We start from the raw sequence: 12289 nt of genomic DNA, 5'->3' as shown, positions 1-12289 counted from the left end.
AAGTATCTCAAACTAACGTTTCCTTATGGAGACGGATCCCACCCGAAATTCTAGAATAAAAAAAGACTACCAACACCGTCCCTCAGCCTTGTCAATCGTTGTCCAACGTGTTCAACCGCCAACTTGTGATCAGCAAAACGAAGCGTCCTAGACTGGTCGAAAAAGAAAGGGACCCTTCTCTCTCACTGAGATCTCCACTTTTTTTTGTTCATCCTTTTTTTTCCCATTTTTCTTTCTTGGCAGTGTGACAAGCGTTTCACGGGGCATCTCCATGGGCCGCTTCTCAACCCAGCCGACCAACCTCCCATCCGAAGAAGTTGATTGAAATGTCATCTCCAAGGCAAAAAAATGTCAGGGTCCTGCCACGGTCCATACCGGATGACTGCACCCGCTGTCCATGAATGTGCCGTCATGAAGGATTCACTCACTGATCGAGTGTTGGGAGCCCCTCGGCTATGCGCATGTTGTGACCCACAGTGGAGTAGACATTCCTCAAGCAACACAAATCAGAAGACATGGCACAACCGGCAAAGCCTGGAGAACGACCACTGAGCGATCGGGAGAGGCCCTGGAGCGACTCCACCCGGATGCGTGTCGCGCGATCATGAAGGGAGGCACTGCTCCCTGGGGAAAACCAGTGATGATTAACCGTTGGCGTCAGCCACCGGAAAGAATCATATTCAGGATTGGTCGTTGCCTTGATGGGAGTTGCGTTGCTGTGTTTGGCTTGAGGAGGGTACAAGGTCGTGCCTGGGATGGAACCTTAGGGTTTCTCCCTCCCCGTAGGGGTGGCAACAGATCGAGCGGATAACATTAATAGGCTTTTTGTTGTACTGTGTGCAACGTTCCTCAGGTACCCAAGGGATGATGACTCGAGGATATTCCTGAAGGGGTTATCGATCGACCTCCCGGTGGGCCACGCAGAGTAAGCTGATGACGGAGCAACCGAGAGTGACATTGTTATATAGGGATTGTTTTAGAATTACTTGGTCTGTATTCTTTATTTTGTTTGATTTTATTTTATTCTATTCTATCTATTAGATTCCTTTTTCTATCTTAATCTAGTCCATAGTTTATTCTCGAATTTGGCGCAGTTTCTATTGGGGCTGGTTTATTTGTTGTTCTTGATCTCCTACGAGAGAGGGAGAAGGAGTTTCCCTCCAAGCCACACCCATCACTGCGCCCCCTTGCAGCCTAGTCTTTGTGCACGCCTGAAGAGGAAGAATATGAAAATTAATCGAATATTTCCCCAAAATACCAAAAATAATTTTCGAGCTCATTGATCAACCTTTTTTGATTTTTAATTTTTTTTTCCCTTGCCAGGCCCTCCCCAGATCCAATGATCAGAGCAGGATCTCGGCGTTCCAGGCAGTTGGGTGCATGTTGTCCCCTAGAAAAGAATTAAATTAGAATTAATACACGGAGGAACAAATGGGATTTTTATCCACCATATTTGGTAGATTGGAATTTATATATAGAATGCATCCATGGTTCCACACCCACGGCTGCTGACTGACCAGATTTCGTACCTTCCCATTTATTATTGTATGGGGGGAATTCGATCTCTTTTCTGGGCCTTTGGAGAATTTTCAATTTTCTTTTTCCTTTTTCCCTGTCGTTTCTTTTTTGTTCAACAATTGAAGCCCTTGTCTTCTTCCTATTAGCCTCGTCGTCTTCCCGTCCTTTCTTCTTCTTCTTCTTCTTCTTCTTTCCTCACTCAACGGAACGAACGAACCGACCATACCGACGATCCTTACCGGGTCCCCTACCTCTCGCTTTGGTCCCTCGCTCGCCGTGTCTCATGCAGCTTCGCTTATAGGGGACGGAAAGAAACGTTCGTTGTAATTGGGGATCGGATATATACGATTTGTGTCGACTGTTGACGGTGCATTTTCGCCCACACGCCCGTCGAGATGGGACCCGTACGGCCCAACTCCACACACTCTCCTCAGCCAAGCCGGAGCAGTTTTTACTCGCATACCAATCCCTCTCGAACTGTAAGTGTGATCAGCGCTACTACCTGCAATAGTTGGACGCTTGTCTGCTCTGCTCGGATTCCTTTCTTTTCTTTCCTACTTTCCTTTCCCGCTCTTTCTTCTTCCTTTACTTCGGATCCCCCTCCCTGCCATCCGATGTGTTTTTGCTTTGGCAGTGCCGCCATTCTTTTCCGTTCTAATGTCTCCTCAATCGGAACAGCAAACGCCCGGCTTGTCAGACCGCGATGAGCAGGAGCAATCATCGCTTCTGCGCCATAACCATCCCAGTATCTACGGTGTTGAGGATCCCAGTTTGTCGTCCGATTCACTGCGACGCTATACCCTCCATGATCCCGGCGTCACCGTTTTCGCTGCGCCCCCCTACCAAGAGTCCGAAACGGCTGAAGTCTACGATGCCACGGGCATGTCGGATACCAGCGGGATTAAACTCGATACCTTCCAGCCACAGAGCATCAGTAACCGATCGGGTCTGCGGCGTTATGGAACCCGTAAGATCAACCTCGTGCAGGGTTCCGTCCTGAGTGTCGACTATCCGGTGCCCAGTGCCATTCAGAATGCCATTCAACCAGAATATCGTGAGGCGGAGGAGGCCTTTTCGGAAGAATTTACGCATATGCGGTGTAGGTCCTTTCGTACAGCATCACCATGAAACTGATCGGAACTAATCCCTCCTGTGACAGATACCGCGGCGACTTGTGACCCAGATGAATTCACCCTGCGAAACGGATACAACCTGCGCCCGGCCATTTACAACCGTCACACCGAACTGCTGATCGCTATCACTTACTACAATGAAGACAAGGTCCTGACTGCCCGAACCCTGCACGGTGTGATGCAGAACGTGCGCGATATCGTCAACTTGAAAAAATCTGAATTCTGGAACAAGGGAGGTCCCGCCTGGCAGAAAATCGTCGTGTGTCTCGTCTTTGACGGAATCGAGCCGTGCGACAAGAACACACTGGATGTGTTGGCCACAATCGGAATTTACCAAGATGGGGTGATGAAAAAGGACGTTGACGGTCGGGAAACGGTTGCTCATATCGTAAGTTTTGCTAGTCCCCTCCAGATTCTGACATTTTCTCCAATAACTCTCCGGGTGCGTTGAATCGAAGAGGCTGACCGAAATAGTTCGAATATACCACGCAGTTGTCCGTCACCGCAAATCAACAGTTGGTTCGGCCGCAGGGCAACGACCCCTCGAATCTCCCACCCGTCCAGATGATTTTCTGCCTCAAGCAGAAGAATAGCAAGAAGATCAACTCCCATCGTTGGCTCTTCAATGCATTCAGTCGGATTCTGAACCCGGAGGTTTGCATTCTGATTGACGCGGGAACAAAACCCGGCAAGAAATCGCTACTGGCCCTATGGGAATCTTTCTATAACGATAAAAACCTCGGTGGTTCGTGTGGTGAGATTCACGCCATGTTAGGAAAGGGCTGGCGAAAGGTCCTGAATCCGCTAGTCGCCTCGCAGAACTTCGAGTATAAGATCTCGAATATTCTGGACAAACCGCTAGAAAGTTCCTTCGGCTACGTTAGTGTGTTGCCTGGTGCCTTCTCAGCGTACCGCTATCGCGCGATTATGGGCCGGCCCTTAGAGCAGTACTTCCATGGAGACCATACACTATCAAAGCGTCTCGGAAAGAAAGGTATTGAAGGTATGAATATCTTCAAAAAGAATATGTTCTTGGCCGAGGATCGAATCTTGTGCTTTGAGCTGGTGGCCAAGGCCGGTTACAAGTGGCATTTATCGTACGTCAAGGCATCCAAAGGTGAAACGGACGTACCGGAAGGTTCGGCCGAATTTATCGGTCAGCGACGACGTTGGTTGAACGGTTCCTTCGCCGCCGGTTTGTACGCTATGATGCACTTCGGACGAATTTATCGTAGTGGACACAGTTTTGTTCGCATGTTTTTCTTGCACATCCAAATGGTTTATAACTTCTGTCAACTAATTATGACCTGGTTCTCTCTCGGTATGTCCTACCCGCACTCCTCTGCCTGCACGAAAGATCTTATACGCTGACTGATGGCTGTTCAGCCTCCTACTGGCTCACCAGTTCGGTGATCATGGATCTTGTCGGTACGCCCGCTACCGCTAACAAGAACAAGGGATGGCCGTTTGGAAATGATGCTTCGCCCATTGTCAATACCTTGCTCAAATATGGCTACATCTTCTGTTTGATGCTACAGTTCATCCTGGCGCTGGGAAACCGACCGAAAGGGTAAGTCTTACTGTTGATTGCGACGAGTCTTGGAGGCCTGCTAACTTGCCCGACTAGAACACGGCTTCCCTATACGCTCTCTTTCCTCTACTTCTCCATTGTGCAGATTTATGTTCTGATCCTGTCGTTTTACTTGGTCGCTAACGCTTTCACGGGTGGCCTAATGGACTTCGATTTTAACCACGGTGCGAGCGGATTCTTTTCGTCGTTCTTCGCTTCCGATAGTGGTGGTATTGTCCTGATCGCCTTGATTTCCACCTACGGTATCTACGTCATTGCTAGTGTGCTCTACGGTGATCCATGGCACATTCTCACCAGTTCATGGGCCTACTTCTTCGGTATGACGACCTCGATCAACATCCTGATGGTGTATGCCTTCTGCAACTGGCATGATGTCTCCTGGGGTACGAAGGGATCCGATAAGGCCGAAGCTTTGCCATCCGCACAGACGAAGAAGGAAGACGGCAGCAAGCAGCAGTTCATCGAGGAAGTGGATAAGCCGCAAGCGGATATCGACAGCCAGTTTGAGGCGACGGTAAAGCGTGCCTTGACGCCTTGGGTAGAACCGGAGGAAGATGAATCGACCAGTCTGGATGATTCGTACAAGAACTTCCGTACGATGCTGGTGCTGCTCTGGGTGTTCAGCAACCTGCTTGTGTGTCTGTTGATTACGGGCACTGGTGTCAGTTCTATGTGTTTGACGGTATGGCTGTCCCTCTGCCTTGATCGCACCTCGCTTGATACTAACGAGTCGCACAGAACACCTCCACCACGAGAACCTCATGGTATTTCCGAGTCATTCTGTGGGCCACAGCCGGTCTGTCGTTCTTCCGGTTCCTTGGATCCCTGTACTTCTTGGGCAAGTCGGGTATTATGTGCTGCGTGAGCCGCCGCTGATTCAGATGCTGGGCCTGTATAGTACTGCACACCCGATGTCCTGCTGGGGATGGCGGGTGTCATAATTGGAAAATCTTTCATGTATTAACGCATATGGAGACGGGGATTGTATATAGCCGATGATAATAGACTCATGATGATTTTAGCGATCACGAATAATGCGGTAGAAACCGCTCCCGAAGTACTCCATGTGACCTATCTCATGCTTCCAGAGGATCTCTTTGCCTTCTTTCTAAATCTGAGCTATCTCATGTAGTTGTATGGGTTTGGTCGGGTGACTGGATTACGATCCACAAATAGGAGATGGCAAATGATTTGTTATATTTTCTCCTGGAATATCATTACCTGATATTAATGAGGGCATGGTTGCATGGATGATGATTTCCGAGAGATAAATCTGTATGTAAGGAAGAGAAAGCATCGGACATTGGCTCTGCTGACTCGTGATTCTGGACGGTTTTCTTTTCTTGCCGGAGTGGGTTGAAAGGCTTTCCGTAGCAACAATCATATACTTCTCCCTTGCTGCGCCTTGAAATTGCGCAAACTCAGGCACAGTGGGAGCACTGTGTATCGGACGAATCAGATAAGCCAGTCCACACCCGTGTCCTACTCTTATAGCAAGGATACCGAAGCGAAATATTCAGCCGTCCCATCTCAAGTATCAGCAGATTGTGGAGTCGGATTGCTTCTTCTTATCTCCACAGGCAAATGTGATGTTCATTGATGACTCCGGCGATTGGACAGGAAACATTCCGAGACAGGCATACTCGCCTGCCTGCATAGGTACAGGTTGCTTTTCATGTCCCTAATGTATCGCTTTTCTCTATTATCTGTTTGTTAATCGGAATGTCTCACGGCATTCGCGATGCAAAGAGACGCTGTGGGGCGGGTGGAGAAGGACGAAATCTCTCGCGTGGATACTTCCAAAGAAACCCGATCGTCTTCCCACGGCCCGTGTTGTCGTTCTCAAACCTCACTGGCAGACGGACGGTCGTGGTTCCTGGACGATGCATATCCTGATATCGAGTCGTCTGCTGCTCTGCATGCACGAGATGTGCGAGCTTTTGAGCCAACGGCAATCATCCGCAAGTCGTACCTTTTTGCTTTTTTATTTTTATTTTTTATTTTTTATTTTTATTTCAACCCCTTGTTCATACTATCCTAGGTTGTTCACTGAGCAAACTATTCAACTCGATGAGAATTGTCTGTCACCTGAGGGTACTCAAGTATTCACAGTGGAGGGTTTAGGCAATTCCTGGACAACAATCCCTTTGAGAGTGATAGTAAGGGGATGAACTGAGATGCTAAGCTCACGTTCTTCGCCTTGGCGTAGGCTGCCCCATGTCTTGGTTTAGTGCTTCTCTCCACCCTAGTAGCTTAGCCATTGCTTGTCCAATCCCATTCCCATCTCGCATCACGCTCTATTTATGACCAAGGCTGTCAAATGAGAGCCCCACTCATGTGGCCTCCACTTCATATTGTTTTCTTTGTCGATAAGACTGTCATCCCGTCTCCGGTGGCTTCCACGAAGAACGATTTGTAAAGATGGATAGCGATAGGCTGCCCTTGGTCGGTATGAAGCCGAAGTCCCTCGTGCCTCGATGGATATGCGCTTCAACCCGACGCACAGCGCACGTGGTATCCGAATGGGACGGAAAGGTAGCTCCTCCAGTGGGCTATATAAGCCTTTCCCTGGCCGGGCTCAGACTCCCTAGCAAGCAGCATTGTTCAAGCTCACGACCTCAATCCGAGAGTAAACATGAAGTCCACCGCTCTGCTTACTGGTCTCGGCCTCTTGGCCTCTCTCGGTCTTGCTAGCCCTGTCACGTCCGAGTATACGAGCGTGCGAGAAGCCCCTTTCGGATACAAGCCTGGCTCCAAGGAGTCCATTGAGAACTTGAAGGACAAGGTCGAGAACATTGTCTGGCTTATTCTCGAGAACAGGTTTGTGTGCCCTTACGATATTCATATGTGGAATAATAAATTCCTCAATTCAGCTTGTGGTATGTGAAGACGAGCACTAACATATGGTCCAGATCCTTCGATAACATTCTGGGAGGCGTGCGCCGCCAAGGACTGGACAACCCGATCAACAACGGCCCGTTCTGCAACTACAAGAATGCGAGCGACCCATCCTCGGGCAAGTACTGTACTCAGGCCAAGGACTATGATTCCGTGTTCAACGATCCAGACCACTCCGTGACTGGTAATAACTTGGAGTTCTACGGAACTTACACCCCAAACAATGGTGCGATTGCCAGTGGCAAGGTCGTCGCCGACCAGTCTGGCTTCCTCAACGCACAGCTTAACGACTACCCCAAACTGGCCCCAGAAGAGGCGACAAGGCAAGTGATGGGATACTATACGGAGGAGGAGGTTCCTACGCTCGTGGACCTTGTGGATGAGTTCACTACTTTCAACAGCTGGTTCTCGTGTGTTCCTGGCGTAAGTGCGATAAATCTGTATATTTTTAATTTTGACTAACGCGTTCAAAAGCCTACCAACCCCAACCGCTTGTGCGCTCTGGCAGGAACCGCTGCTGGGCATGGCAAGAATGACGATGACTTCCTGAACTATGGTATCTCTAGCAAGTCCATCTTCGAGGCCGCCAACGAGAAGGGCGTGTCCTGGCTCAACTACGATGGCACCAACGGAGAATTCGAACCGGATTCTCTCTTCTTCACCTACGTCAACCAGACCTCCCGGTCCAACGTGGTGCCCGTTGAAAACTTCTTCCAAGACGCCTACCTCGGTGTCCTCCCTAAATTCTCTTACATTAACCCCTCCTGCTGCGGCACCAACACCAACTCCATGCACCCCACCGGTAACGTCTCCTACGGTGAGGTCTTCGTCAAGCAGATCTATGATGCCATTCGCCAGGGCCCTCAGTGGGACAAGACCCTGCTCTTCATTACCTACGACGAGACCGGTGGCTTCTACGACCATGTCCCTCCCCCTCTCGCCGTCCGCCCGGACAACCTGACCTACACTGAGACTGCGAAGAACGGTCAGAAATACACTCTTCACTTCGACCGTCTGGGTGGCCGCATGCCGACCTGGGTTATCTCCCCTTACAGTAAGAAGGGATACATCGAGCAGTACGGAACGGATCCCGTCACGGGCAAGCCCGCTCCCTACAGTGCTACCTCCGTCCTCAAGACTCTCGGATATCTCTGGGACATCGAGGACTTCACCCCTCGTGTCGCCCACTCTCCATCTTTCGATCACCTGATCGGCACGACTTTGCGTGAGGATGCTCCTATTGCTCTCAAGACTCCCCATACCTTTTCGGTATAAGTCTCAGTCCGTGCAGTGAGACAGGATTAAAAGTGATGATGAACGTTCTGACTTCAGTGAACGATTACATGTTATAGAGCATTGTTTTGCTTATAGCTACGCCTAGAGCGAGCGCGATGATGATAAGATAAAGCTGGGTTATTTCTCTATTGTATATTCATTAATGAAAGACTTTGATAACATGGGATTTAAAAAGGAAATGTTTTCTTGCACAATCAACTCACGGAACAGGCGTAACTTTACGATGACTGCACCCCGGATACATTAATTAGGAGACTACACATACAAAAGCAGCCACAAGACTAAAATTCTCACTTGTTCTAAGAACGTTCAGTCAAAATGCAAATCTCAGCTATGAAAATCACTATGAAACAACTCCCAGGCCCACAACCCTAACCAGAGTAAACTAAACTACTCTACGTCCTCATTACAAAGAATCCCCCAAAATCGTCTTCACAACCTCCTCAAGATCAGCCTCCGTCTTAAACCCCAACCCAAGAAGCTCATTATCAACATTCTTAAACTCCCCACCATACCCCTCCGCAAACACCGCCCGACACAAAAGACCAACAATAGACCGCAAATCCGTATTCCCCTTCGCCCATTCTTCCCGCGCCTTCACCTCTAGCTCAGCCGTACTAACATCCACAGGATTCCACTTCCTCTGGGGAGCCAGTTTCTGGACAATAGTATAGATCTGGCGCTGACTGGTGACCAAATCATGGATATAAACGGGACGATTCTTCGTCTCGTCGAAGTGCAACAAAACTCCAACGACCGCCTGACCGATCGTGGCCAGAGTGGTGGTACTAAATGGTCGATCACCACCATCATAAAAGGTAGGTGCCTCGGACCTCCAGTCGAAAAAGAAACCCGCGTTAAGACCCCAGTCGAGGAAGGGTCCGTGGCGGATCAACGTATATGTGAAGGAAGGGTTCTCCGCGGCTTTTGCCTGGAGAGCCTTGTTGACGGCGATCTTGGATTGGTAGACGGGTAAGGTGGAGGCATTGGGGTTGCCAGTGTCGGCGCCGAACTCGGAGGGAATGAATCGTTTGACGCCTGCGGTGATTGCGGCGTCGATTAGGGTGTGTTGCACGTCCGCGGCGGCGGTGGTTAGGGTGGAGATGATGGCGTCTTGATTGTTTAGAGCGGTGGTGAGCTCTGGGATGGAGTTGTAGTCGACTGGGATTACTCGGACGGTGGAGGGGAATTGGGCTTTGGAGGAGTGTCTGGTCAACACGGTGATGTTGAACTTGTTGGATTCGATGAGGGCGTTTAGGACTGGGGTGCCGAGGTCACCGGAGGCCTTTGCTTGTTAGATGTGATGCTGATTCGAAGAGGTGGGAACTTACACCGGCGATTGCAACGTTTCGGATCACAGTCATTGTTGGGAGAGTTGATTAGAGTTATCAACAACTTGAGTGGAAGACGATGAGGTTATGCAGTGAATATGGGGAAGGTCAAAGCATACAGCAAGACTTGGGATCTTAGAACTGTAAAGTGCGGTGGACGACAGACTTTATATAATGGCGTTTTGGGTGAATCCTGTTGCTTACACTATACGTCACGAGAAGGTTCTACCATACATAGGGAAAAGGCCTTGGTGTCTGCATCTATAATCCTCACTACACTACGATGCTGATACTCTGAGAGCTATCATGGATTAGTTCCTCTTACAAATAGATGCGGATGCAGGTGCGGATCGCTAATCCTGAATGGGACTAGTATCATTAGGTCCGATGGCTCCGCTTAGACATGGATTCAACTTATAACTGAACTACTACTTAGTAGTTTTCATGCCGAGACAATGTACGCCGTTTAAGACATTTATGAGTTGATGACCAAGAATTTAGTCGGTACCTAAATTCATACGGAACCACCCATGCCGATACTCATCCGCACCTGCATCCGCACCGTCAACGATACGCAATGATCAGCCATGCAAATCGCGTCTGCCTGCGCTGCAGGACGCACAAGCGTAAATGCGACAAGCTACTTCCGGTATACTCACTGTGCAAGAGGTAAGTCCACTTCGGTGAAATAGGCCTTTTCCGCTTACATATAAAGTACTAACCAAACACCAATAAGATTGAACCGTGTCTGCTGCTATACGGAACCAAACGGAATAACTGGACCCGGAGACTCTCCCGAGGATGTATCCTCGATTTCCTTACCGGTTCCTGATCTGGCTCAGCTCACGTCAGATAATATAGCTCACACCATCAGGACGCAAGTTTTCACCATCATCGGGGATGAAAGTAGGATCCGAGCGGTAGCCGCGGTATACTTTCGGACAATCCATCCTTGGTTTTCTATACTAGCTGAAGGACCGTTTTATGAGCGTCTGACTTACATTCTCACTTACACGAGTCCGGATCTTAGCTTGCTCACGCTGTGCATGGTTCTCCTGGGGGCCAAGCCAGTCGATGATGAGATACCGCCCCGGATGCGCTCCCTATACATACTACTGAAGGGATTCATTGCAACATTAGAGGCGATTGAGATCAATTCATTGGAGCTACTGCAGTGCAGGTTGCTACTCACAATTTTTGAAGTGGGCCACGGCATGTACCCTGCAGCATATATCTCCATGGGTGCAAATGTTCGGGCAGCAGTGGCACTCGGGGCTAATGAAGTATCGAAAGCTCAGCTAGAAGAAACATTCAAATCCCCAGGAAGAGCGGGCGAGGCTCGACGTATATGGCGTGGCATTGTTATAGCAGATCGGTGGGTCCCGTCCGTCACCTTCATTTTCATGGTAAAAAGTATTCGAGAATCTGTGCCTCCGTTTTTAGATGCCGGGGTCGGCTCACTTCCATGTAACCCGCCCTTCACTTGCGTCAGCACTAACACTTGAAATGTGAACCGTGATAGATATGTCTCCTTAGAGAGTAATAAAGGACCTATCATCCCGAAAGCCCTACTGTCGGGAGCTGTCGGCGGGAACGACGTAAGTATTACGACTGAGTATTACAATATTCTCGCTTTGCTAACATCTTTTTAGGACTCCGAAGCATTCGACCCGACTTTAACGCCATCGAAACCACTATACCACTTTAATAAACTAGCCCAAGCTTCACGTATACTAGAGCAAGTGCTCATCCATGTCCATGACCCAGTTCAACACATGGAGTTCTTCAATGCCGAAGCTATACAGATTTTAAAGACACTCAGTTCATTTAGAGAAACTGTACAAGAAGATTACAATGTTCCACATGATCTGTGCTGTAGCGCAGTTGCCATATCCCGCAGGTACTGTTGAGCCCCATTGCCTACAGCATCTGATGAAGACTAACATGGAGTTGAATCAGCGCCCTGATGACTATCCTAGAGTTTGGTTACAGTCTTAAAGCTCCAGGCTTGGAGTCTTGTGCCGCTGCATCATACGAACTTATGCAAGATGTGATCGGGGAACTTGTCTATGCGTCCGAGAACTTTGCTGCACAAATCACACCGGCTGATTTGGAGGTGCTGCCCGTATTTGTGGTACATTCTGTCTACAAGGCAGCTCGGCTATTACTGGGTGTGCTAAGGGATAGCCCAAAGGTTGACTCGAGGAGAGCCGTAAGCGTCTTAGAAAGGGTACTCCAATGTATGAGCACGCGATGGGTGACCGGGCGTATGTCTTGAAATCTTAGGTATTATTGGAGTATGCTAACTTGACACCAGAACGGTACCTTGATGACCTTAAGAGACAGAAGACCGCTAGCTGAGCATTTACCGAAATTTTGCATAAAGTTTGATTATACACAAGTGACCACAGATCGACATGAGGCTACTGAAAATACCACGGCAAGCACTTTGCAAAGCTCCCTTGGTGTTTGGATAAAGATATCCTCCAGCATACTATCTTTTATCCATGGGTATGCTAAAG

General features: G+C 49.0%; 3 protein-coding genes across 3 annotated transcripts; 2 read left to right on the top strand and 1 right to left on the bottom strand.

Moving 5' to 3' along the window:
- Positions 1–1913: 1913 nt before the first annotated feature.
- Positions 1914–5118, top strand: chsC (chitin synthase C; the record flags this gene model as incomplete). The annotated part of the gene is made up of 7 exons (XM_001727102.3): positions 1914–1997; positions 2197–2617; positions 2678–3039; positions 3126–3972; positions 4038–4221; positions 4279–4924; positions 4981–5118. The coding sequence occupies 7 exons, from the start codon at positions 1914–1916 to the stop codon at positions 5116–5118; spliced, it is 2682 nt and encodes an 893-aa protein (XP_001727154.1).
- A 1759-nt stretch (positions 5119–6877) lies between these two features.
- Positions 6878–8415, top strand: AO090012000083 (putative phosphatidylglycerol specific phospholipase C; the record flags this gene model as incomplete). The annotated part of the gene is made up of 3 exons (XM_023236311.1): positions 6878–7062; positions 7116–7563; positions 7615–8415. The coding sequence occupies 3 exons, from the start codon at positions 6878–6880 to the stop codon at positions 8413–8415; spliced, it is 1434 nt and encodes a 477-aa protein (XP_023091245.1).
- Positions 8416–8842: 427 nt separating this feature from the next.
- On the bottom strand, positions 8843–11007 carry AO090012000082 (aromatic alcohol reductase; the record flags this gene model as incomplete). Its single annotated transcript, XM_023236310.1, has 4 exons — positions 8843–9644; positions 9887–9932; positions 10490–10595; positions 10960–11007. 4 exons carry the CDS (start codon positions 11005–11007, stop codon positions 8843–8845), a joined length of 1002 nt encoding a protein of 333 aa, XP_023091244.1.
- Positions 11008–12289: the final 1282 nt, after the last annotated feature.

This window comes from Aspergillus oryzae, chromosome 4 (genome assembly GCF_000184455.2).
Source record: "Aspergillus oryzae RIB40 DNA, chromosome 4".
Lineage (NCBI taxonomy): Eukaryota > Fungi > Ascomycota > Eurotiomycetes > Eurotiales > Aspergillaceae > Aspergillus > Aspergillus oryzae.
This window is presented reverse-complemented; position numbering and strand designations above follow the sequence as displayed.